At 28.7% G+C, this 25,609-nt stretch overlaps 1 protein-coding gene across 1 annotated transcript in view; it reads left to right on the top strand.

Annotated features, from left to right (window-relative positions):
- The window catches only part of LOC106681324 (midasin), a 416,397-nt gene extending 399,434 nt beyond the window's left edge, over positions 1-16,963 (top strand). The window contains exons 54-79 of the mRNA XM_067047592.1: positions 53-279; positions 1,365-1,588; positions 2,027-2,241; positions 2,961-3,080; positions 3,183-3,365; positions 3,860-4,071; positions 4,154-4,316; positions 4,743-4,880; positions 4,967-5,853; positions 5,931-6,072; positions 6,749-6,934; positions 7,798-7,965; positions 8,041-8,275; positions 8,619-8,753; positions 8,830-8,988; positions 10,316-10,461; positions 10,594-10,810; positions 11,170-11,360; positions 11,478-11,568; positions 12,987-13,117; positions 13,532-13,687; positions 13,806-13,970; positions 14,368-14,502; positions 14,730-14,869; positions 15,881-16,115; positions 16,431-16,963. Of these exons, the coding sequence (XP_066903693.1) occupies positions 53-279; positions 1,365-1,588; positions 2,027-2,241; positions 2,961-3,080; positions 3,183-3,365; positions 3,860-4,071; positions 4,154-4,316; positions 4,743-4,880; positions 4,967-5,853; positions 5,931-6,072; positions 6,749-6,934; positions 7,798-7,965; positions 8,041-8,275; positions 8,619-8,753; positions 8,830-8,988; positions 10,316-10,461; positions 10,594-10,810; positions 11,170-11,360; positions 11,478-11,568; positions 12,987-13,117; positions 13,532-13,687; positions 13,806-13,970; positions 14,368-14,502; positions 14,730-14,869; positions 15,881-16,115; positions 16,431-16,610 (5,181 nt within the window). The 3' untranslated portion in view covers positions 16,611-16,963. The remainder of the gene's footprint in view (positions 1-52; positions 280-1,364; positions 1,589-2,026; positions 2,242-2,960; positions 3,081-3,182; positions 3,366-3,859; positions 4,072-4,153; positions 4,317-4,742; positions 4,881-4,966; positions 5,854-5,930; positions 6,073-6,748; positions 6,935-7,797; positions 7,966-8,040; positions 8,276-8,618; positions 8,754-8,829; positions 8,989-10,315; positions 10,462-10,593; positions 10,811-11,169; positions 11,361-11,477; positions 11,569-12,986; positions 13,118-13,531; positions 13,688-13,805; positions 13,971-14,367; positions 14,503-14,729; positions 14,870-15,880; positions 16,116-16,430) is intronic.
- Positions 16,964-25,609: the final 8,646 nt, after the last annotated feature.

The raw sequence follows: 25,609 nt of genomic DNA, 5'->3' as shown, positions 1-25,609 counted from the left end.
TGGTCAGTTTTGGACTTTTCTTTTTATATATATGTTTTTTACTTATTTTCAGATTACTACTATAATACAGCGGGTTACTGGATTTTCCATGTCTAGTCCTCTCTCCAGATTTCTGACGGGTCTTGAACTTCTGCTCACAAAACTGCATCATTGGGAAGAAAATGCTCATGCCGGTGTTTCACTGGCTCAACATTCAGCCTCTTTAACTAATCAAATCATAGCTTGGAGGAAATTGGAACTGTCTGCTTGGAAAGGAGCCCTGCATTCAGCATACCTCAAGTAAATAGGATTCTATGTTTCCCTTCAAATCTAATATTATATGTCTTCATTAAAAAAAATAAGAAAACAACTTAATATTAGTTAAACAAATAATATATCTTTACAATGATCATAGTAATTTATTGTAAGTTGTACTTAATGCTTTATAATAGTCCAAAATTTTAAATTATAAAAATAGTTATAAATATATAATCCATTGCATTTAGGCATAAAAATTGGAAAATGAAGAAACATAGGTAAAATATATAAATTATTATTTTTTTATTCTTATATCAAGAAGTATGTTTATATCATTAGAAGTAAGTAAAAGATAGGTTAACTATATTAACTAGGGCAGCAATCGCGCATTGCTCAGTGGTTAAGACACAGTCTTACCAATTTGATATCTATTGGCGGTGGCGGTTCAAATCCGGCCTGAGACCCTCGACTTTTTTCATTGAGTGGCGGTCCCACAAAATGAAGAACTTTGACCCCCAACCATGGTTAGGCAGTATAGGACTCCCATGGGAGTCTTGGCCAAAAAAAAAAAAAAAAACTATATTAACCAGAAAAAAAAAAAAATTTCCAGGGTTATATTCCCTTGAAATAGTTTAATGAGGAAATTTAATGCACCTGATGTGCAGTACATGTAAAAATTGCTTTATTTTATTTTTTTTTTTAAATGTGAGTTAGCTTTGGAAAAATATAGTATTATCCCAAAAACATAACATTGCCAGGAGTTTGATATTTAAATTAAAATTTGCTTATTTTTTATATTTCTATTTCTATTTTAACATTGAAAAGAAATGTTGTTTTTCTGATGTAAGAGATTTTAAAAATTTATAAAAGTGTTTATTTACTCTCATATACTTTCTCTAGCTTTGGAAAAATATAGTATTCTTTACATAATTTTGACAGAGGCTTGAAAAAACAAAATTTGGAACTTTTAATGATTAAACTTTTTACTACATAATATAAGAAACTCAATAAAAAATAAATATACTAAATTTAAAATTTTCATATTTTTTATATTTATTATATTTCTGTTTTGGCATTGAATTGAAATTTGGTTTTTCTGATGTGATCAATTAATTATTTATTTTCAGATGTGAAGAAAGAGCTAGAAAGTGGTGGTTTTATTTGTTTTCAATCGTCACTGCTTACATTAGAAACACAGAAACTGCATCACTTGCTGAAGAAACTGATAATGTTGTAAAGACACTACAAGGATATATGGAAACTTCGTCATTAGGAGAGTTCTCTGTCAGGCTTGACCTATTGTATACATTCCATTGTCATGCATTATTATTTCCATCATCACAAAGGCAAAGTAAGTGTTCTGAAATTTCCATTTCATGTATGTGACCAGAATAAAGCTGATCCTATTTTAATAATTGTTTGTAAATACTTTGTATTGTTACATATTTTGAGGAATTTTAAGTTTTACTTTTATACTCTGGTTAAACTTTCCACTGCTAATGCTTCATGGGTTTTTTTAACATATTTTTCAAAATTCAAGGTGTGATCCTTACTAGATACAGTAGTTTAAAGAGTTAATTTGTTGTAAGGAAAGCTGATTGTAGAATAAATTTTAAAAGTGACCTTTAATTTCTATTGTAACTCAAGGTATTTTGTTTCAAGTTATTGCTCTATGAAGGTTCTAAATGAAGTTGGCAATTATTGAAAATAATTTTATAGTCTTTTTTTTTTTTTTTATGTTTGATGATTTTTTATCATTTGTAATGTTTTTGTCCACTTGCTTTTACAGTTACCATCTCATCTATTCTATGGAACTTATATAATTTTTATAAGTTATTTAAAAATTCGATTTCAAAAACCATTGAGGATCTTTCTGCACCGATTGAGAAAAAATTAAAAGACTTTGTGAAGATTGCTCGGTGGAATGACATAAACTATTGGTCAATCAAGTCTGCCGTCGAGAAAACACATCACACACTGCTAAAACACATCAAAGAATATGAGGTATATTTGAAAATTACTTTCATGTTTTAAGAAATCTTTATTTTTGAACATATTTGTTTTAAACAGTTATTTAGGTTTAATAGAAAATTTCTGTCAAATTTTTACAGCTGTACAGTTTAACTCTGTAAATTTAAAAATGTTATGTTAAAATTGGCCTTTTTATTTAGACTGGATAAATACAAAATATTGAACATTTTTATGGATAAATAAAAAAGAAAAATAGAAGCATCCAATTTGGATGGAAAGACCTGAGACCACCCCAACTTTCTCGATTGCATTGGAGCTTCGTTATCTTTATTAAGCTGTTGTATTTTAGGCAAGAACAAAACTTACGTTCATAAATCTCACTTTGAAAATCTCTAAAATTCAAATTTTTATAACAACAGAAAATTAAAAAAATGTTTGTTCATAATTTTCGCCTACCTTGGTTTTAAGACTTCGTTTTTTAAAAATATCAATAATTACAACATGAGCTCACCGATTTACTCAAAACTTGAGGATGTATGCAGGGTGGTAAGTGAAAGTTGTGTGATGCGCGCACTGTAGCAGATTTTTAAATATTTGCTAGTGTGTGCATTTATTTTGGATAAAACATTAACAAATTAAATAGTTTGGCTACTGATGTTTATTTTTATACTTTTTTGTATGTTTCTTTTATTTTCTAAATATAAAAATTACTTACTTCTGATTTATTTTTATGGAATAACTTTTTTTTACAGAAAATACTTAATGAACCAGCAAGGGGTGCCATGTTCAAAATAGATGTTCCCCTGTCGAACAGAAAGCTCAATTTGTCATCTTTGAATCCTACATACTTTTTGACATCTCTTAAAATGACAGTATGTTCTCATATTTTTTTTTTTAATATTCTTAAATTTGTTTACAATACATCCTTAAATATTATTTGTTTTATTTTCTAAACTTTTATTTATTTATTTTAGGATACCTACAAAGACTTGGAAGGCAATGAAAATCTTCTTGCTAGATTGAGTTCATTACTTAAAAAGTCAAACAATATATGCAAACAAACCATTACTAAATGTGAATATTCAAAGTTAATAGATAATTTTGAATTGTTTGTTGAAGAAATAGAAGAAACAGGAAAACTTATTCAAGAATTTGATGTAAGTAATGGGAATAGATAGGTTCTAAATACTTGATAAATGTATACATTAATTATATTTTTAAAGTTATTATTGTTTTTTGAAACCATATTTCTATAATAGAAGGTTTGATATAAAATCAAGTCAAACATTTTGATTTTCAAGAAGAGAAAAATTATGACCTAAAAAAAAGATATATATATACTTTTCTATTCCATGATTAAATTATTTGATTCTCTTACTTATGATCGCTTATGAAACACAACAATAAAAATAACTGCTCTTGGACAGCTGTGTTACAAGTGAGTTCTTAATTCAAAAATAAGAATTTTTGATGTCTGGATTTTTGTTATCATTCCTTCAATATTCTTGAATATTGGCTATAAACCATGAGTAGTACCTAGTAGAAACAATTGAGGTTAGGACCCAGATTGGTAGAGAAACGTAATATCTTATTCATAACATATTTTGTTTATTAGCCATTGTCCAATGCTTATTTTAAACTAAATTTACAGATTGACACTACCATTGAAAAAGAAAAAAAGAAGTCCATTGTAAAATCACTACTTCAGAGGAAACGGAAGACAGTCAGTGATTTATTCCGTACATTAACACAAATTGGTCTGTCGTACAGATCTGGCTTATTGATGTTTGAACAGAACAATACTGCATTTGCATCACTGCCACCAATTAACATTGAAGCAACCCTACAGCAAATTGATCGCAGGTAACTTTAAAACTTAAAGTCTATAATTTTTATCAAACGATAGTCTTTCTTGATTTCATAATTGTAATTTTCATTGATACAGAAAAAGTGACAAGGATTGGCTTAACTGCTGGAAAGGCTCTGAGCAGTACTTTTATTGTTCTGTTGCAAGGTTAGCAATGTTAAAAATTGCTTTAGAAAAACCTCACAAAGATTTGGGTCCTCAGTTTATTGAAAGAATCAAAGGATTCACTTCACATTCTAATGTATGTATCATTATTTTTTGAAAATTTACTATTATAATTTGATTAACTAAGTTTTATTTTTAACTTAATTTATTACTTCATAACTTAAGAATCTATTAATATTTTATGAAATTTATGCCTATAAAAATATAAATTTAGTATTTTATTGAAGCCTATTATACATGATATGTGATTCTTTTTTTGGACATTCGCATCGAGAATATGTATAGGTTTATAGGCAGATGTGTAATACATTTTTCGTTTAAGTGTAATATTATTGTTAATTATTTGGCTTATCTTTCTATCTTAAATTACAAGGCTTATTAAACATCTCTGGTCAATTCATATACCACCGATGAACACTGCATATAAATCTTCCTCTCATGGATTATATTATGTGTGTACACATACATAGAGACGTATTATTCATTGTTTTATATTTTCTAGAGTTTATTACATCTCCTTAAGGAAACACTGGGTCACTGTTCAGAAAATATTTATGTTGTTCGTTGCCAAATTGCCCAACTATTAAAGCTGCAAGAAAATAATTATGGGCTAGTTAGTGATTCATTTGGAAAAAATAAGGTATTCATTTTTAATTTCATGAATATATGCATTTTTTATTGTATCCAGTTATATTCCTATTTTAAACTTTTAAATGTTTGTTGCAGCTTCTTTTAAAATCATTGCTAAATGACGTTATATACTGCTTGAGGCAGTTCGTTGTACTGTTGGACGCATGCCCTGAAGAAGAATCACAACTGACAGATATTGATGAGGTTCCTACAATATTTCCTTTACCTTTGGTTGAGAGTATGCTCAGTGCATTCAAATACGATACAATATGGGAATCGACTAAGGTTAAAGTTCAATCAATATTAAAATCATGTTTGAGGATGCAAGATGATATTTCAATATTAGAAAAACATAATAAATTAGCATCTAGTTTCAATAAAAATTCCCCATTAAATGCTGACATTTTGATAAACCAAAGTGAATTCATGCTTGTAGAAGACTGTTTTTCAAAGTTGGGTGATATAGTAGTCGAAATCACAAAAGTACAACAACTCTTTAACCAATCTGTTGAGGGGCAAGTCATTAAAAATCCTTTGATATCTTGTTTGGATACAGTTATATTAAATATTAATAATACCATAAGTGATGGTAATGCTATCGAATTTCCTTCAAATAAGTCAATAACTATTAATGAAATATTAGAAAATATCCCTAAAAATTGTATAGAAAAATTAGAAGCATTTATAAATAAAGTTCTATGTATCATCCAGAACTTTTATAAAAAACACGTACCGAAAAATGAGGAAGCTCAAGAAGCTACACCAAAAACAGATGAAAACTTAGAAGGAACCCAAGTTACTGAGCCAAAAGCAGAAGTTGATGCAGATCTCATCGTTGATGGGCATCTGAAGGAGAAATTGGTCCATAGTTTAATATCAGATTCAAAAATATTGAGAATTTCTGAGATATCTGACGATTTGGCTGATGTGTTTTCTACTCTTACCCAGTTGGAACATGAAATTGAAAAAGAATCTCTTCAAGGGTAAGAAATCTAAGAATCTCCTATATAATGTTTGATATATAGTTACAAAGTTTGCTAATAACTTTTTATTTGTTTAGATTGTTATTTTACATGGCTCCTTTATTGGATCAGCTGGTTTCTATTTACCATTACTTCAATGTTCAGCTTACTGGTGCTTTTAATATATTGGGAAAATTTTCATCATCCCTTCTTTTGGCTTTCACAGAATTCAGTAGAAATGTGAGTATTTAAGTGTACTAGTAAAAAATGATTTTGATCTTTTTCCTATACTATAACTCTAAATAAGAAGAATTTATTTTAAAATATCATACAATATTAACTCCATGCAAATAGCATAATTTTATTATTCATTATTATTTGTCTAAAATATAAAAATTAATACAATGGAATATACATTGACAAAGAAAAATATACAATGGAAGATTATCTATTTTTGTTTTATTCTTCATTTTTAATTACATATTTTTTTCTATATTGTTAATTATTTAATTTTTTTTAATAAATCATTATGGAAAATTTTAGCTGTTTCTTCTAAAGTTTTGACACTTTTTTGCTTAAAAGTGGGTATTTTTTAGTTGGGTGAAATATTAGAAATAATATTAAAGAAGTATCGTAACCACTTGATTATATTTATATTTCGTTTAGATAGAGAAATTATTCTCTGGATATAAAAAATTGGATCATATTTTTTAAAACTCATTGACCATACTACATTGTTAGAGTTGTTAAGGTCAGATATTGAAACAAATTAATAGATCATGTTTATTTACTCCTTTTTTTTCCCCTAAAATATTTTGCTACTGTTTATGAGTTTCCCCAATTTTATAATCTATGTTTGGTAGTTTAGTTATATTTTAGTATTTTTTTTTTTAATTAAGGTATATTTTTATAATAGGGTTATAATGTACCCGATGAGCTAAGAGAGGAAGAAGAAGGAGAAGGAGAAACAAAGAAAGGTGGGTTAGGACTGGGTGAAGGGGAAGGTGAAAAGGATGTCTCTGACCAGATAGAGAGTGAGGATCAACTAGAAGATGCAAGGAAACCGGGTGAATATGGCCAAGACGAAGACAAAGATTGTAAGGTGAGTATCTTTAAACCTAAAAACGGATCACTTTTAATTAGCGAATCCGATCATTTAATAATTTTTTAGTTGATAATATTATGGACAATTAAGACTTAAAACACACAATAGGTTTTCAATTCATGAAAAAATAATTCTTCTAAAATGAGCTGGTACTGATAGGATACTAGTTTGGATAAATAGCATTTTTTTGAATTTCTTTAAAAAAGTTGCAATTTTTCAGAGTTTAAGAGATCAAGAAATAAATAAAAATTAAGCTTGAAATGTTCTTAACACTATCAATATTAAAAAATAGTAAAATTAAAAAATAATTTTATATTTAATGAAGTATACAAAGTTGGATAATTTTGCAAAATATCCGGGAAGAACCAAGAATTTCATTCTGTACAAAGTTGTAATAAATATCTTAAATAAGTATCATTCTGATCTTTTATCAAAAAAAAAAAATAGTATGCTCAGGAAGTCACTCCAGTATGAGGAGACACCCTGGTTTTATTATATTTTTTAACTATCTTCTGATGATAATTTAAAGCTTAAACCACATCTGAACATCCTACTTGGAATGTACAAGTTCGATTTCCTCCTGAGTCAGTTTTTTATTTTATGATGGTACTGCTGATTATATATACTACACATTCCCATTTGGGTTGATATAGAGCAATATACTTGAAAGTATATTTCAGGTTTTGGATAAAAGCATTCCTACTATTCCAGTTCCAGCAGCTATCAATTCATTTCGTTACTGATTAAATATTAATTGTTATGTTCTTATAAATTTATTTCTTATCAAGCACAATTAATTAATTATATTACACTTTACTGTAAAAATTTATAGTATTTTTGTTTATTTATTATGATTACAGGAGGAAGAAAAGGGAATAGATATGTCTGAAGATTTTGGAGGTAAACTGCAAGATATAGAAAAGAAAGATGAAGAGGAAAATGATGACGATAAGGAAGATGGGGATGAAGAAGAACCAGACAAGGAGATGGGAGAAACAGAAAAGGGTGCTGATACTTTAGACAAACAGGTACTTGTTCTCCTTGTTCTGAGAAGAAAACTATAATATTAATTTTATTTGATAATATTGTATTTTTTTTTAAAGGTTTGGGGTTCTGATTCAGAAGAAGAACCAGAAGATGATGAAGAGCTTCCCAAAGATGAGAAAGGTAACAAAGGAGCAGAACAAAATGAGAAACAGTTGGGAGCTGGTGAGGAAGAAAAGGAAGCTGTCGATGATAAAGAAGAGAAACAGTCCAAAAAGAAGGAGCCAAAAGAAAAAGAAATTAATGAAATGGATGAACCCGAGATAGATGATGATCAGATTGATCCATACCATGGTATGAATAAATATGCAATTCTACTTTTTTTTTTTTTTTTTAATTTTCATATTGTTTAATGAAAAAAGTTTAGCAAAAACTGGGTTTTTGTATTATGGTTTCATTAAAATGAATTTTTCCTAATTAATCAGTAACATTAATTAGTTCATTTAAAAACCAAATGAAAAATCTTAAATTAATTTCTATAGATATAAGTTTGACGTTTGATATAGCACTTAATGTATTGATAATTTTAGATTTGCTAAAACATTGTCTTTACAAATTTATAATTGAATGTTTTGTAACAATTGATTATTCCTTAATTGTTATTTTCGTTATCAAAAGTTTCAAATATTTTTTTCAGGCAAACAGCAGCCTTCTCCTGAGGTGGAACCTTTGGAAATTCCAGATGATGAAGATATGGCTGTCGATGAAGACGATAAAGGAAGTGAGGGTGAAGATGAAAAAGAAAACCCCTTTGATATTGATGTTATGAAAAGTATGTTATTTTTATTTTAACATAATATTTATTTATCAATTCATTTATGTTTATAAATGTTTTTGCTACATTTTAGAAAAACTAGAGGAAGAAAATCCACCAGAAGAGGATAAACCTGAAGATAAAGATAAAACAGAAGAGGACAAGAATGAAGAGGACAAACCAGATGATGATGAACTTCCTAATCCTGAGCTCAAGAAGCCAGAAGTTGAAGAAGCAGAGGAAGAGGAGGAAAGTAAGTTCACGACTTATATTTATCTTATTTTTAAGTAAAAATAGAATTTATCAATCAATAGTTTCTTTTTTTATTTTACCGTTAAAGTTTTAGAAAATCAGGTTTGTACTTAATATACCTCTTCTTACTAGTATATGATCGGGGGTTCAGTCCTAAAGACTTAGAAAGATGCCCACTTTTACTATGTTATTGATTAAATATTTGTTTAATAATGTTATAGAATAGGACAGGTTCAGAGAAATATATTTAAGAATGTGTTTTTACAGCTTAGCAAACCAAATGCTATATTCATCTAAATCTGGAAGATGAATGGTTGACAGTATTTTAATGCTACATTATACATTTTAATTCTTGATTATAATGTTAGTTTTACTATCTCGAACCTTAAATTCTTTTTACCGATGAAATTATTATCTCTTGAGAAAATATAAATTTTGTTGTAGTGTCATTCGGAAACATTCATTAAAAGTTAGTTGATACTCATTAGTCACCTAAATTTTAATATTTAGCTTTTTAAATTCCTAATCAGAAATTGAAATGGATGGTTGGCATATTGGTATATTTCAATGTTTCCATAATGTCAGATTCTATTTATTAACTTAAGTCCCTTTATTGTTAATGTAACTTCTTAATTTTGTCTCTTGTAGCTCGGGATGTTCACATATTTTTTAAAAATAATTTGACACAATTATTAGTTTCCTATTTTCTGCTGATAAGGGCTTCTCTTGTATCTTGAGCAAACAGAATTGAAAAGTTGTAATACAAAAATTAATAATACCAGTGAAAAAAATATATTGGCACCTGATGGTCGGTATAATTTCTTATACATTACCTAACAAGAAAAAAAAAACTGAACAATATCTAAGTAATGTCACTTAACAAAAGAAAACAAATATGAAGGACAAATTATATGGAAAATTGTGGTAATTGAATAGTATTGAAGTGATGGAATATTGGAGAATAGGCAACTGTTCTAGAAGCAGAAATTAAGGATCTAATCTTTGTGAGTTGAAAATTCATTGTGTTGTGGTTCTTATTCCAAATAACTACGTTCATTCCTGTACTTCTCTATAATATCTTTTATTAGGCAATTAATAAGTTATTTGCTCTCTAATATTGTTGTTATAAAAATGACTGCTAGTTTTGTTTTAATTATTTCAACATTTGGTACTGTTAATGATATACTTTATTTTTATTTCTAACCATCATATTCAAATACGTTTCTTTCTAATTATTCATCTGCAGAATAAGAATATTTTTTGAATTTTATATATTAAAAATATGAAAAATAAATATATTCTTATCAGATATAATACAATTATTTCAGGTTCCAAACAAGATGAAACAGAAGGAAAGGTGGAGAAAGAAAAGGAGGAAGAAAAAGTTGGTGCTGAGGAAGCCTCTGGTACAGATGAGAAATCAACTGACCAACAGGCTGAACAGAGTGCCTCTAAAGAAGGTTCTAAAGACCAGGTATCTACGAAAGACTTTTTTTTATATTTCCTATAAATATCCTATTACCAAGTGATTTAATGTTTCATAAACTAACTATAATCCCTCTTAAATAGTTTTGATTGTTGATATAAATTTTATTTTAACTCTCAGGTAAAGAACAGTGAAGATATGGATGTTAATGTGGACAACGATCCTGAAGAGAGTCAGGCAGAGGGTAGAGAAGAAACTGGTGCTGGAAGGGCAGAGAAAGAAGATAAAAACTCTGGTGGTCATCGGGGAACAGCTGGCAAGAGGAAGAATGCTGGTGAGAGTGAAGTGGAGGAGAGGAAGCAAAAGCCTGGTCAGAGCGAGATAGAGAGGAGCTTAGGTTTGTTTTTGTTACCTTATATACAGCACGATGTATACCATTTCTAAAGTGGAAAAGATCACTTATATGAAAACAGTATTTAAAAAAAAAAATGAAATAATTTGATTCTATAATTATATGCTTTCTGTTTTTTTCTTGGTCAGCATACATGTTGAACTAAGAATAAAATATAAAACATATAATTATAAAATCAAATAAAAGGTTTTTACATATATGACTTTTTATGTTTACGAGTGCAATTTTTTTCTATTTATCAGAATTTTTAGGGGTTCAAGAATTACATTTAATATAATTTATTAGATATTGATCCTTAAAATGTTCTAGAACAACACAGTAACTTGTATATTTTTTTTGTAAAGGAAGTGTTGATGAACCCGTTAAGAAAAAACTCAAAACAATTGGTATTCAAAAAGAAAATGAGGTAGAGAAAGAGAAAATGGATACAGAAGAAGATAGGATTGAGGATAATTCCGAGGCTGACCTGTACCAACATATACATGAAGCAAATAAATCTCAACACGACGCTCAGACTGTTGATGCTGCTACTCAGGTAGAGTTTTGCAGTATACTATTTGCAGTTCTTATATTATAAATATTACTGTCGTGAATTTGTTAATGCAACTTGATATTAAATTAACAGCTAATTGAAACAATTCTCTTTTTGTAGGAACAAGCAGAAAAACAAATGCCTGTAATAGGTGATAAAGAAGACGAAAAACCAGAAGGTGAAGAAGAAATTATTGAAATAAGTGAAGATGGTAAGTATTATTTAGCCATATCTGCTTATATATATTTAATAATTTACTTCCTTTCTCCAACAATTATTCTCAGCCCTTCTACCTGAAGGCTCCTAGCCGCATTATTCGATGCTGTTAATCGATCTTTGCAAGTCGCTCATCTTCTTTTTAGGTAATGCCCGATCTTGATAGATTGGATACAAACGAAAACCAAGCTAAATGGTTATATATTGTAATATTACAGATTTATTTAAATAATTATTAGAAATTTTAATTATTTTTTTTATTATTCTCAGATCTAAAATATAGTTTTGAATACGGCAAGGTTTAAATGAAAAGATTAAACATTAACTAGATATGAGAATTTTTTTAAAAATTATATAACATTATAGTCTCTATCTCAGGGCAGGTTTTCCAGACAATCAGAACACAATTAACTAAAATAATAGCTACTTTTACAAATATAATTAAATCCTAGGTAGAGCAAATTAACCAATTAAATGTTCTTTGATGGTTCTTAATGTCTTCTTTCTAAAGATGCAACCTCTGACAGTAAACAAAGGGTTGGCCCTCTTCTAGTTTTCAGGACACATTCAATCCCTCGGTGACCCAAAAAAAGCGTGTTTCCTCCTTCAATTATATAATCTTGGATGGCAGATGATTCTTGATATCTACTTTCTAAATATCTACCACTGACAATAGATAAAATCGTAAACACCACCTGCTTCCAGGAGACATCCTCTCTCCCTTCATACAAACGAACAAGTTCTCATCTTTGTTCACAGTGTTCTATAATTGATATATACATCAATTGCAGCTCAGCGGTTTTGAATTTAGTCTTGGTTTTGATTACTGGTTTGTTTAGGTGTAGCTCCTAGGAGTATATATTTAACTTAAATTTTTATTAGAGTAACCCAATATTATTATTCTTAGTCTCATTTTTGTTCTTAATAATGTTAATGATTTTTTGTTAAAACATCTCGCCTATTCAAAACTTAAGTTGTGCCATGCCTCAGGATTATGTTAGAATCTTTCTACTGAGCCCGGTAGCTTAAACTGGAGTCTCAAACTGGTTTTGTGCTGTTCTATAAATTATTAACTCAGCAACTCAGCAATGAGATTATATTCATTGTTTTGTTAGTTGTAAATAATTTACTTCAGCTTACACTTTATAGAACTAATGACATTGAAATATCAATCAGAACCATTTTATCCATGAATTTTCTTTTCAAGTTAATTTAAATTAAACAATAACTATTTCAAACCATTTATTTCAAAATCACAGTTTGAAAAGTTGATGAAATCTTTTAATCACACATTAAGTAATTAAAATATTTAACCAATGGATTTAAAGAATGTGGAATTGTTTATTTAAATACATATAGTTACATCATACATGAAGCATATATATTTTTTTCTTTTTGTTTTATTAAATTTAGATGAACCTATTGATGTAGAAACTATAGATGAGGTAGAAAGCACACCTTTAAAAGATAAAGAGAACTATGATGATAAGAGAAAGAAAGAAAAGGGCGAAGGAGGTGGAATACTAGATGAAGCTACCATAGAGGTAATATTTTTGATATCTGTTGTTATTTTTCCATTATAAATTGTTAAAAATGTGGAAGTATTTATTTTATACCAGGACTTACTAGAATATTCTCTGTTTGGAGTCTTTGTCGATCTTGAAATATTTTATGAAACCATTCTATGAAAAAATATTACAAAATAAAACAAAAATGTATGTAAAAGAAATATTTTTTATTCAATATGTTTTTAGTATGCATTTATAAATAAATACATTGCTAAGGTAATCTTTTTTCATGAAATCTTTTCTTTTATTTCTTTCTCTATTCTAGTTTATTGTAATATGAAGGTGGAGTTTAGGTATATTGGCCTAGATCAATTCTGTCCTTGTAGATTTTTTTTTACTGTCAAATAATATTATTTAATAATTGTGTATTTATCTATTAAATGTTTTCAGGTTGAGGGTGAGTACTCAGAAACATTTACTGTACCTCGAGGATATCAGAGCACATTCCACACTCAAATATCGGAGCTAGAGAGGCAGATGCTGTCAGAGGCTGATAAGCAGATGCTGAGGCAAGAGTTAGAAAAGCAATTAGCCTCCTGGAATACAGTATGTACAATTCTAAATCTAAATGATGATTAATTTATTATACGTGATCTTTTAACGTTTTTTATAACTAAAAATGATAAGAACGCTGTAAGTTATTTGGTTTATTTTAACATTACAGCGGCCGGTGGTGCAAGAAGCTACTGAAGCATGGGAAAAGATATGTGCGCTGACGAGCAGCCTTGCTCAACAGCTGAGCGAAGAACTGAGGCTGGTCCTAGAGCCAACGACTGCATCTAGTCTAAAAGGAGATTTTCGAACTGGCAAGAGAATTAATATGAGAAAAGTAACTACATTGGTTTTATTTTTGTCTTAATTGATTAAGTTGTTAATCAGATATTAAATACAATTTATACATTTAATTACTACTATTTTCATATGTTTCTACCATTGCCTTAATATTTATACAAATATTTTAAGATTCTTCACTATTTAATACGTTGTTCATTTATGTAGTACTTGGGATTGGCCTAAAACTTGATTCTTAATTTAATTTTATCAATATATTTATATTACCAATCATATTTTGAATATGTTGTTCTTTTTCCTATTAAATCAAATTTGGTTACTTTTTTTATTGTTTTAAACAGCTTTAACCTGGTTAGAAATAATGAATGTGAAATGAATCTTATTTATTCATCTTGTATGTATTTATCAGTTATTAAAATGATATATTTTATTAGGTCATACCATATATAGCTAGTCAATTCAGGAAGGACAAGATATGGCTGCGACGGACAAAACCTTCGAAAAGAGAATATCAAATTATCTTAGCTATTGATGATTCCTCTTCCATGGCTGACAACCACTCAAAGGAGGTAAATTCGTTCAAGACTAATTTTTTTGTCCAAATTTTTAATACTTATAAATGATAAAATAAATTTTAAAACTTAGAATCAATATTATATTTTTTAATTTAGAAACAACTTATCTTGTGAATCCCATTAAGATGCATAGTAATTTTGAATGTGATCACTTAAGTTTCTTTGGTATTTAACAATGTATGTTTCTTATTATTTAAATTATCATTTATTTTATTTTACAGCTTGCTTTTGAGTCTTTGGCAGTTGTCAGTAAAGCACTAAACCTCCTGGAAGCAGGTGACTTAGCTGTCATCAGTTTTGGTGAAGCTGTGAAGGTTCTTCATCAGCTTGGAGAAACATTTACAGAAAGCAGTGGGGCTAGGTATTTCTTCATTTATTTAGATTTAGAAATAGCATTATTTATTTATTTAAATTCTATGATGTGAGAAAGAACAGCATCAGTATCACTGAGTTCTTTTGAACACTGTCTCTCTGAAAACGGACAGTAAGGGGACATAATTATCTTCAGGGATGGCAAAGAGATATAGATCTATTTATTCAAACCATTGCTGTTTTGGTATTGATGTCTTTATAACAATGTATTGGTGACATCAATGTTTGATTTTCTATTTCTTAAAATCTTTTTGTCCCACTTTTTTAATTTACTGGCCCTCGTGCTCCTAGAACACTTTTGATAAGAAACACTGTAAAGTAATAAAAACAAAAAGTTACATTGACAATTAGTTTGTCAATTAGATGCCTTAAAATGTTAATACTGTTTAAGATTAAAATTAAATATTGTTTTGTAACTTTTTTCTGTTTAACTCCGTAAATTTATTTTCATTATGCCAGATTTTTCTTCTTGTTATTTAATTATTGAATAATATGATAATTTCTAGTTTATAGTTTACGGCACCAATTCTTTTGTAGTATCTATTTTGGTCTTAAAATGTGTGTGAAAAATTTAAAAGTAAATTTTTAAATATAAAATCGTATTATTATGTTTTGAAATTGTGAAGGATTGGCTGAAAAAGAGCAAAAAAATGAGAATGTGATGGATTCATATTAGAAAGAAAATTGATTTTTTTTTTTTTAATTTAATGATCCTTACGAATATATATAGTTAAATTGAAAAGGAAAAAAGTTTATTTATATTATGTTTTACGATAGAGTATGGTCGGAATATAACAACAAAATTATATGAATATGAATATAAAAATTTAGACAGTATGGATTGAAAATAAAACCTCTCAGATTTGTACCAGATTCTGGGAGTTAATAAACCCAGTCTTACTCACTGAGCCACTCCTCTAATTTGATAAAGTTAAAAATCTATATATCCTTTAGTTTTGATATATCCTCTCTTCCTACTTACTTGAGGTGTATTTTTTAGATTGATGCAAGAGTTTAGCTTCGACCAGAAGAAGACTAGAGTTGCTGCCGCTGTGGAGACTGCTCTTGGCTTGGTTTCACAAAGAGGCCCTGACTCAGCCCAGCTACTGGTGATCATATCTGATGGCAGGGGGGTCATGTCTGAAGGAGAGAGTGTCGTGAGGTCTGCTGTCAGGAAGGCCAACCATACAAGGCTCTTCATCGTCTTTATTATCATTGATAACCCCCAGACGAAAGTAAGTATTTTATTGGTATTTATTTTTGTTTTCTTATCTTCCAATAGTATTCTAATAATTGAATATTTGGTGGGAATAAGATTGGATATAAAATTCAATAGAATAAATGTTCCCGCCAGGTTTAGTTATCACATTTTTATTGTGCAATCTACTGAAATCTTTGATAACTAAAACTGTCAGGAAAAGATGTCTAAACACACAATGAACACTATTCTATTAAAACGAAAAATTTAACAAATGTCACATCCAACTTTTTCACTCTAGGGATTAAATTGTCAATCATTGTAAAATTAATTTATTTCATTTATTTTTCAGGACTCTATATTGGACATTAGGTTACCTGTATTCAAAGGCCCTAAAGTGGTTGAAATTAAACCTTATATGGATGCTTTTCCATTTCCTTTTTATCTAATTCTTAGGGACATAAACAATTTACCATCAGTGCTCAGTGATGCCTTGAGGCAGTGGTTTGAGCTCGTCACAGATATGCAGTAATAAGCCTATCGCCAATGTTTTAATGTACTTATTTATTCCATTTATGTATTCTGTTGTATTTATTTTTACTTGAGTACTGTAGCTGTTCCTATGGCGTTGTTCCTTATGATGTAGCGATTGTTAAATGTTATCTTTTACCATATGTTTTAGCATTTCATTATCAGGTTGTATTATTAGATTTTAAAGTTGTTGATATATTTGTTTTTATTTTTATAAAAATGATTTAAAATGTTTTAATAAAATAACTTGTAATGTATCTATTCCAATGTACATTTATGTAAATTGTACTTTTAGTTTTTTAATGTGATCATTGAACCTGTCAATAAAAGCCTATTTGGTTTTGTGTATTTTAATTTACATGATTTTTCAAAATGATCCATTTTCATCTCAAATTTTCCCTATTTACTTTTTACAGCTTCCTCAAAATTAGTTTAAATATTTTATAATAAAAAAAAAAATAGTTTCTTCAAGATGCAACTCTAGAAAAAACATATTGATTGATATTATTTTATAATTTCATGTAATTAAATAATTAAACTAAAAAAAAAAAAACAAGCATTTAGAGTTGCATTTTTATGTTCTCACAGCTGTGTATACTGTCTTAATAGTATAGGATTACAATGAGCCATTAGGATTATATTCAAGCATTCCAATGGATATGGGTATGGAGTTAATCTTAAAGCTGACTGAGGCTTTACCAACTCTGTGTTAGAGATCATTGACTGTACCTTTTTCAGGATTTATGATTTCAGAAGAAAACATAGTTATAGCCATGATTTAGAATTATACCATTAGTATTGAAATTTCTACCTGTCCAAAGCCCTTTTATAAATATTTCATGATGTTTGTTCAGTGAAAAAAACTTGGTCACTTATAATAAATCCTCTCAAAGAAAAAGTTAACAAATTAAGATTTCATCTGTCCAGAATCAAAATAGCAGCCTCTGAGATGAAATAGACTTGGCAAATAAGGCATGAAAATGTGTATTTAAATCCCTTGCTTCAATGATTGAGAATTTAAAAAGAGAAAAATGCATTTTATTTTCAAATAAGATGTTATCTGCTATGAAAAATCTACAAAATATAGAACAAGTTATCTCCAATGCCTCATAAATCTTACAAGATTGAAATGTCTTAAATTTTTTTTTACTTAATGTTCCTTGTTTCTTGGGCTCATCAAACATGTGTGATAAAACGTTTTTCAATATTTACATTATTAAACATTCAGTAAAACTTCTTTGGTAATTCACGAGCACATTGTTCTCATTAGTTAAAATTCTTGCTACTTACTTTAAAGTATACATGAATATATTATTCATATATTCTGATAGTAACAGAAGAAAGAACGGTAAAGTAATGTCGTTTTTTGCGCACGTCACTAGTTGATTGTCAGCTCATTATGTACAAGAAAGTCATGGCAAATACATTTTAAGGTTATAGTGACTTGTATAATATAGTTGTAACTAATTAAATTAAAATATTTTGTTTGCAACTTTGGGTTAATTACCAGGTACCTACCTATCCAGGGTTGCATGCTTTTTGAGTCTCAGATGGGTTGTAATGCAACAGTTGCTACAAAAAACATTTTTAATGTGTTATCCAATGCATTAGTCATTCATAAATGTCAAAGGTGGTTTTCCAAGTTTAAATCCGGTAATTTTGATCTTTCTGACTAGTATCGATCAGGAAGACCAACAATATTAGACAATGATGTGTTAAAAATGGAAGTGGAAGAAAATCCATGTCAGACAATTGAGGAATTGTCTAACAGTTTTAACCAACCTTGGTTGATCATCCAAGAACTTTTGCAGCAGATTGGGAAGGTAAGTAGAGCAGGTGGTTTGGTCCCCCATGATCTATATAAAGAGAACAATGCTACTGATCCACCACATGCAACTTCAATGGCACAATACTGAAGCTTTTTTTGATCACTTGATTACATAGATAAAAAATGGGTCCTCTATAATAATCTGACACGCAAAAGGCAGTAGCTCTTTCCAAATGAATCACCATGAAGAAAGTACTGCTAAGCCAGGCTTAAACCCCAAAAAGGCCCTTTCATGTGTTTGGTAAAGTATCCTTCTCATTTTGAGGGATTAGTCGCATTTATAAAATATTTTTACAGCTCTGTAACTGGCAGAAAATGTAGGAGATATCAGTGACTTGTAATTTTTGGAAAGTATTATTATTTATCATCTATTAGTAGTTATTTATTATAAAATTGATTTAAAAATTTTAGTAATTTACTACTAAAAATTTCTTTTTCATAAGTATAATTAGTTTTTCTTAAGAGGTGTCCATTTTCTTTAACGAGTAATTAAAAAACAAGTAGTCCCTTCATTTTAGCTGGGCGTTGATTTTACACAACTGGTCAGTCATGCGGGTCTACAGCTGTCACCACGACGGCGCTCATTTTACCTGATGATCAAATGTACTTAATATTTTTGTTATTTTAATAATTTATTTATAACTGTATACAATTATATACAACTAGTAATTTTGCTATTAGATATAAAATGACATGATACAAACATGTAGAGAATCTAGCCATTGATTGAACTCCAATAACATTACTAGAGAAGATCTCGGGACCATCTTCATTATCATCTTTATCATGGAAGGATTGATATCTGGTTCTGACTAAATCGGCAACATATGGTACGTTGAGGTCCTGATGGATCACTTGATTTGTGACTAAGTAAGGAGCATTAAGGATTTTGGACTGGATACGAGGAAAATTCGATGGTTTAGTGGAGTCCCAAAGTTGAACTCCGTATGTCCAGATAGGTCTTATATTAGTAGATCAGTCTTTTGTAATAGTTTGGAAATTTAGACCGTTTGTCTAGTAAATGTTGTAATAGTTGGAATCGAGAAGCAAATTCCTGTCTTCTCAGTCTTGTATGGGGATTCCATGTCGTTTGTTCAGATGTAGTCCTAGGTAATGGATCTGTTCGATAGGAATGAGTGGAGTATTATTAAAAGATACTGTGGGGAGAGAAGTAACGGGTTCACGACGAAGGGTAAATGTGATTTAGTGGGATTTATTGGAATTTATTTTAATCCTCCAGTTTTGGCACCATTCTTCAAAGCTGATAATGTGGCATTGCAGGTTTTGGGATACAATGGAAGGATCATTATTCACTGGCAATAGACATTTGTCATCGGCATACTTGGTGATGATAGTGTTAGAATGGGTATGGATGTCAGCTGTAAAAGGACTTGATATTAAATTAAACTAAGCAAATTGCCTCATTTAAAGAAACCTACTATTTAGTAACAATTAAGTTCGTCATTCACAAGGATAGTTTAGCCTGTTCATTATATATTTTCTGAACGAACTGCTCAACCGATTTTCTATTCTCAATTTTGAAATATTTATTTAAACTAGGCGAGATTCCGTAAATGTTTTGAAAAAAAAAACTTGAGCTCAAATACGAAAGAAATATTTTAAATATTCTAGTATTTTTGATATTTCATGTCGTATGTAAGTTCATGATCATATAAGTTGGCGAGAAACCAAGAAGTACGTAAAAATGACAATTTTTCGATGGAGAGGTTTTTCTAATAACTGCTAGTGGCTATATCACATTTATGCTTCATTATTGACACAATTGTGAAAAGGTCAATAATCATTGGTTAATTATGGATAATTTAACATTTTTCTCTTTGTCTAAGCGTTAATTTGATTCATCCACAGGAAGATATAAAAATCTTTTATTCAAAAAATCGTAACTTGTACCCCTTGGTTTCCCAAAAAATGTTTAATTATATTCACACATATATATTGACACTAAAAAATAAAAAATAAAATAAAAAGTAAGCTATTTTATTATATTAATAAGTACATAAGAACATTACACCTAAAGCCCTTTTTTTCTCACCTAGTTAAATTCTGCATTTTCATTTGTTCTATTGAGCAAAAACACTTTATACACACACGCACAAATAAGTTAAATAATTAATTATATAATTAGTTATATAATTAATATAATTGTAATGTATAAAGTATTTTTTCGGACTATAGAGCAAATGAAAATGCATAATTAGTTAAATGGCGAGAAAAAAAGGGCTTTAGGTGGAAAGTTCTTATGTACTTATTAATATAATAAAATGGCTTGCTTTTTATTTTATTATTTTTTTTGAGTGCCAAAAACGAATATAATCACCCAGAAATAAGTTAAGACAAAATCTGGATAATGTTTTCATATTTATTTTAATATAGGATTCCCTTATGTGTGAAAACTTTACTTAGGAAATTATAAGTCAAAAATTAAGTCAAAGCTGTTTTTTTTTCTGATGTTGTTTTGTTAGACAACTTCAGATTCATTGACTTTCCATTTATACCGATTTGTACTTCAATTTAACTGGACTATATAATCCTATCCGTATTAAGAAGCAGAAATGTAATTACTGTATACTTACACATACTGGTGGATCGTTAGTGAGGTTGACGTCTATCAATATTGCAACTTGGTTGAGTTGTGTTTACAATCAAACATGAAAGGGAGCTTCCTGTATGGCGACATGAAGAGATGCATGAGATGGAGTGTACCAGCTGGGACCCATAACACGTGTAGGGGAAGACGTCCAACTTCTACACCAAGTTTCAGTATTCATGGACGTTAACTTCATTAACAACCCTCCGATGTATTTAAGTAGATATGTAAGTATATTCTGTATTTTTAGAGCGAATAGAGTTATTTCATTATTCATTATTAGACATATTTAATTCATGATTATAAGGTAGAGTTGTATACTTAGTTTTTCTATTTTAAATTACTAATGTTTTTAATACTAAAGTTTTTGAGATATTCAATAGATTGTACCATTAACTGTAATTAATTTGTTAAAACTCTATTCTGCTAATAGCATTAGAACGACCTCAGTAAAGGAAGTCACCGTAGTCTATAATACTATCTTTGAAATGTGTCCAATTCTAAATAAAAACAGAAATTTTTTTTTGTTTATTCAAGAAAAGCAGCAATATATTCTTATTTTAAATTATTCATAAATACATAGTTGGGGGAATAATCCTGGCAGGTAGCCAAATAAATGGAATTTAAAGAAAAGGTATTAAATAAAGAAAATACTATTTAAAAAAACTTAACTTAATTTTGCATATGTTCAGAAATTATTCGAAGAGTAAAACGGGTGTGAATCACTGTCTCAGTTCAACAGTAGGAGTGTTCATGATCTTTAGTTTAATATGTTAAGGCGTGTTAAATAGAAAAACCTATGTTAAATGAAGAAATATCTCCTTCTTTTACCATGTTAAAACGACATAACATATAACATAGCTGAGAGTCTGTTACTAGGTCTGTTAAATGGAGAATGGCGTCACGCAACAGACCAGCTGAGCCCGTCACCATTTTGTTTCTTGTCTTGTTAGGTTACATGGTCGTAGTTTGTGTTTTGATTGTGTTAGTATTGTTTCGGATGTTTTAAAAACTAATAAAACAATGCATGACGATAATAATAGTGTAATGACAGTTGTCAATTAGCTCATTTTCCTCACAAGTCAGAAGATCAACAATGCACTCAGTAGCCAAACTTTCACACAACTTCTACTTTTCACTTACTTTAGGTATGATGTGATAAATCGCTTTAATCAAAACTAAAAAGTAAACAACGATATGGTTTTGGAAGGAAAGGTTATAAAAAAAGTTGCTCAGAAAATCCGCTAGGATCTCCTACGCATTTAACATTTAACATGACTTTAAATAGAGCTGCTCACAATCCTATACTTATAATAATTAACATAGTAAAACATTTTACATTTAACACAACTTCATGAATACCCCTAGTGTAACATCTCAAAAATGGTTATTTTGAGATATGCTTGTAATCTAAGCAATAAGAATTTTATATAAATTTTAATATATTATTGATACCTCGAATTTTTTTTTTAACTTAGATTTCGTGAAATATGTTTCACTATGAATCTGTTTTACTGTATAGATCTGTATCCTTACCTACTACGCTATCCTAAGGTTACATATTTCAAAATAAACATTTTCTGAGATGTTACTCTGTTTAACTGGAACAGCGTTATGTACCTTTCCCTTATATCAAATAAAAAATAACATAATTTTTTTAATAGGAACATTATGAAAGAGATAAATAAAGATTATGATACCTCAGATAAAATTAAATCTTTTGAGATGTCTTCTTTATTTTTTTTTTATCATTGTCGATCTCACTCATTTTTTTAATTCAACGTTAAATTTTCTTAACACCCACTCAGTTGAAGAGACATTTTTAATTTAATAAAAAGACATTATTTAATTGAGTTCTATATTAACTAAGAGTTATACTTTTAATTTTTATAAACTTCATGTATTCATAGAAACTTAATAGTTATACGTTTAAAAGACTATTAACATTTAAAATGATATTTCTAATTAGTCCCTATTAAGTGAAACTCAATTTCCCACCGTCACAAGTTCTTTGGCCCAGTAGGAACTGAAAAACTTTTTCTTGCCAGATTTTATGATACCTTTATCACACTTGATAGCTCACTAATTAATTTGATCATCTAAACGGTGATTTTTATTTATTTATATATTAAATTAAACCTATATTTTATTTAAATTATGGCCTCTACATTAGTTAACAACCTTCATTTTAATTATATTAGTGATGTATTAAAATTTTATGTCTTAGCGGTTACACACAAACGAAATGCTATTGTCACTTGTTCCAATAAGATCAAAATTAAATTTTCATTAAATTGTGAGATAGATCGACTTCAATATTTGGAATTAAAATAAAAAATACTTAAATGGTTCAAGCATGCAATTTACCAATAAAATATGTAATTATACATATTATAATTCATTTGAAAAGTAATTATATAAAATTATCCATAAATTGTAAATAATAACTAAACTAAGAACGTAACAGAAATTCTAAACCTGTCAAATTGCATTCAAATACTACTTTAAAACATTTAATTATGTTACAATTAATTAATTACACCCTCCTAGCAATACAAAATCAAAATATCTATTTTAATGATGATTTAATTTTTTACTTTTTCTTTTTTTTCGTTTATATATACCATATAATATTAATGATTTATTCATATCAACAAATTAACTAACTCCATACCTATATCTATGGAAATGAAAATATCCCCACATCATATACATCCGGTTGAATAGATTTAGCCATCTCAAGGCCCCATGTGAGTAGATTAATTAAAAATAATTGAATCGGTTCATTAATTATTAATTAAAGTAAAACGTAATCCTCGAGTATATCCTTATTATTAGATTATACTCATTTATTTCGTAGGGGCATTTTTTCAGTCCACTGCCTTTAATATATTATTTTTAATTAAAAATTTCATTATCTTATTTATTGAAGTGTGTTATTCCAATTACTTATAAGAATATCAGTATAATAAATCATTTTTTTAAATTACGTCTTTGGTTTTATTTTGCATTAAAAAAAAAAAAACTTATACTGATAAAAAAAAAATGTACATGATTTATTATTTCTGATGATTTTCTGATCAAGTTTTAATCACCACTTCCAAAGTAACAAGGATAAAACATTACAAGATGATTTCTTAAACAAGGATTTCGAATGTCACAGGATATGCTTAGTTAGGATGTTTATGCATGTCTGAATGTTAGTAGGGGTACCCTAGATTTAGCCATCGGGTGCCGAAACCCTACAAAACTAAAAAATGTAAAAAAAAAACCTATCTATTTAACCGTTCAGGAGTTAATTGTTTACTCCCTTCCTTTCCAAAGCTTTTTGATAGTATTTAAAAAAAAAACTATATTTTTTATACTTTCATAAACTACCAAGATATGTGCGTATGAAACCTTTAATTGACGGGGATTTCGGAAAGCATTGGCAGGTGTTAATGACTTTCTCATCAATGCTCAATGCGGCACACCAGCGGTATCGAAAGGCGCAAAACAGTTAGAAAGAAAAGAGGAAAAGGTTTATGATTGGTAGTTGTATTAGTTCAGTCGAAAAATAACTATCTTCTGCTTTTTATCGTAATGTTAAACCTCGAACTTGTATTGCTTCATTGCATAAAAGTATTAAGTGTAAGCATCAACTTGTTGGAATTCTACCTGTGATTAAAATTTAGTATAAGTTTTGATTATTATTCATTTTCTGAGTCGAAATTTCCAAAAATGTGTGATTAACTTTGGACAAGAATTTGGGTATACTTTGCTCCATTGAAGCTATCCTCATTTCTGGCCCTGAGTCTTCCGATTTTTTGTTTATTTTCTGATTGTTTTTAATGTTAAACATCCTTTCAATAAAATAGCAATTTTAATTCCATTAACAATAATTTCAAATCATCTAAAAAATAAAGTTTAGATATATTTAATTCTAATTTTATTTTTTAGAGAAAATTTATATTAAGCTTGAAAAGAGAAAGAAGGTATTTTTCATATAATTTTTTAACATTATTTTTTATTCTTATTAGTTTAAGTGGTTGTTTTCTTAGATTAAATTGTATTAGATTTTTGAGATTTTATAATCAATTTTAGAAAGTGCACCATTTCTAAGTCTATCTATAAACCCATTAAAATTGAATATTTAGATTTAACAGTGTAAACTAGGAGATTTTTCTTTTATTTATACTCAAAGAAAACTGATAAATAAATTTCAGACTTTTATGACTCTTTTAATTGGGTAAAAAAATTGAAATATTAAAAATTATTCTGGTACCTAATTTTACGGTATCTTGAAATCTTCAAATTTTGAAAGAGGGTTACATTTTGTCACCCTGTAAAACACAGGGGTTTATTTGTCGGGGTCGATCAAAATATTCATTATTGAAAAAATAAATCGAAAGTGCTCATATTATTAAAAATTGTTAATTTTTATTATTTTTTGTTAGACTTTCCAGTATTCTGAACATTATTTTGTTAAAATTACAACCTCTCCGAACATAAAAACATAGAAGGGATGTTACCTCCATAGGACTCTATACGCCAGCATCTGGGTCATGTAGTCATTGAACGGGAT

The sequence above is a fragment of the Halyomorpha halys genome, unplaced genomic scaffold (assembly GCF_000696795.3).
Source record: "Halyomorpha halys isolate HHAL.00 unplaced genomic scaffold, Hhal_1.1 Scaffold327.1, whole genome shotgun sequence".
In the NCBI taxonomy this organism is placed as follows: Eukaryota; Metazoa; Arthropoda; class Insecta; order Hemiptera; family Pentatomidae; genus Halyomorpha; species Halyomorpha halys.
Note: the sequence above shows the minus strand (reverse complement) of the source record. Positions and strands in the feature narration are given on the sequence as shown.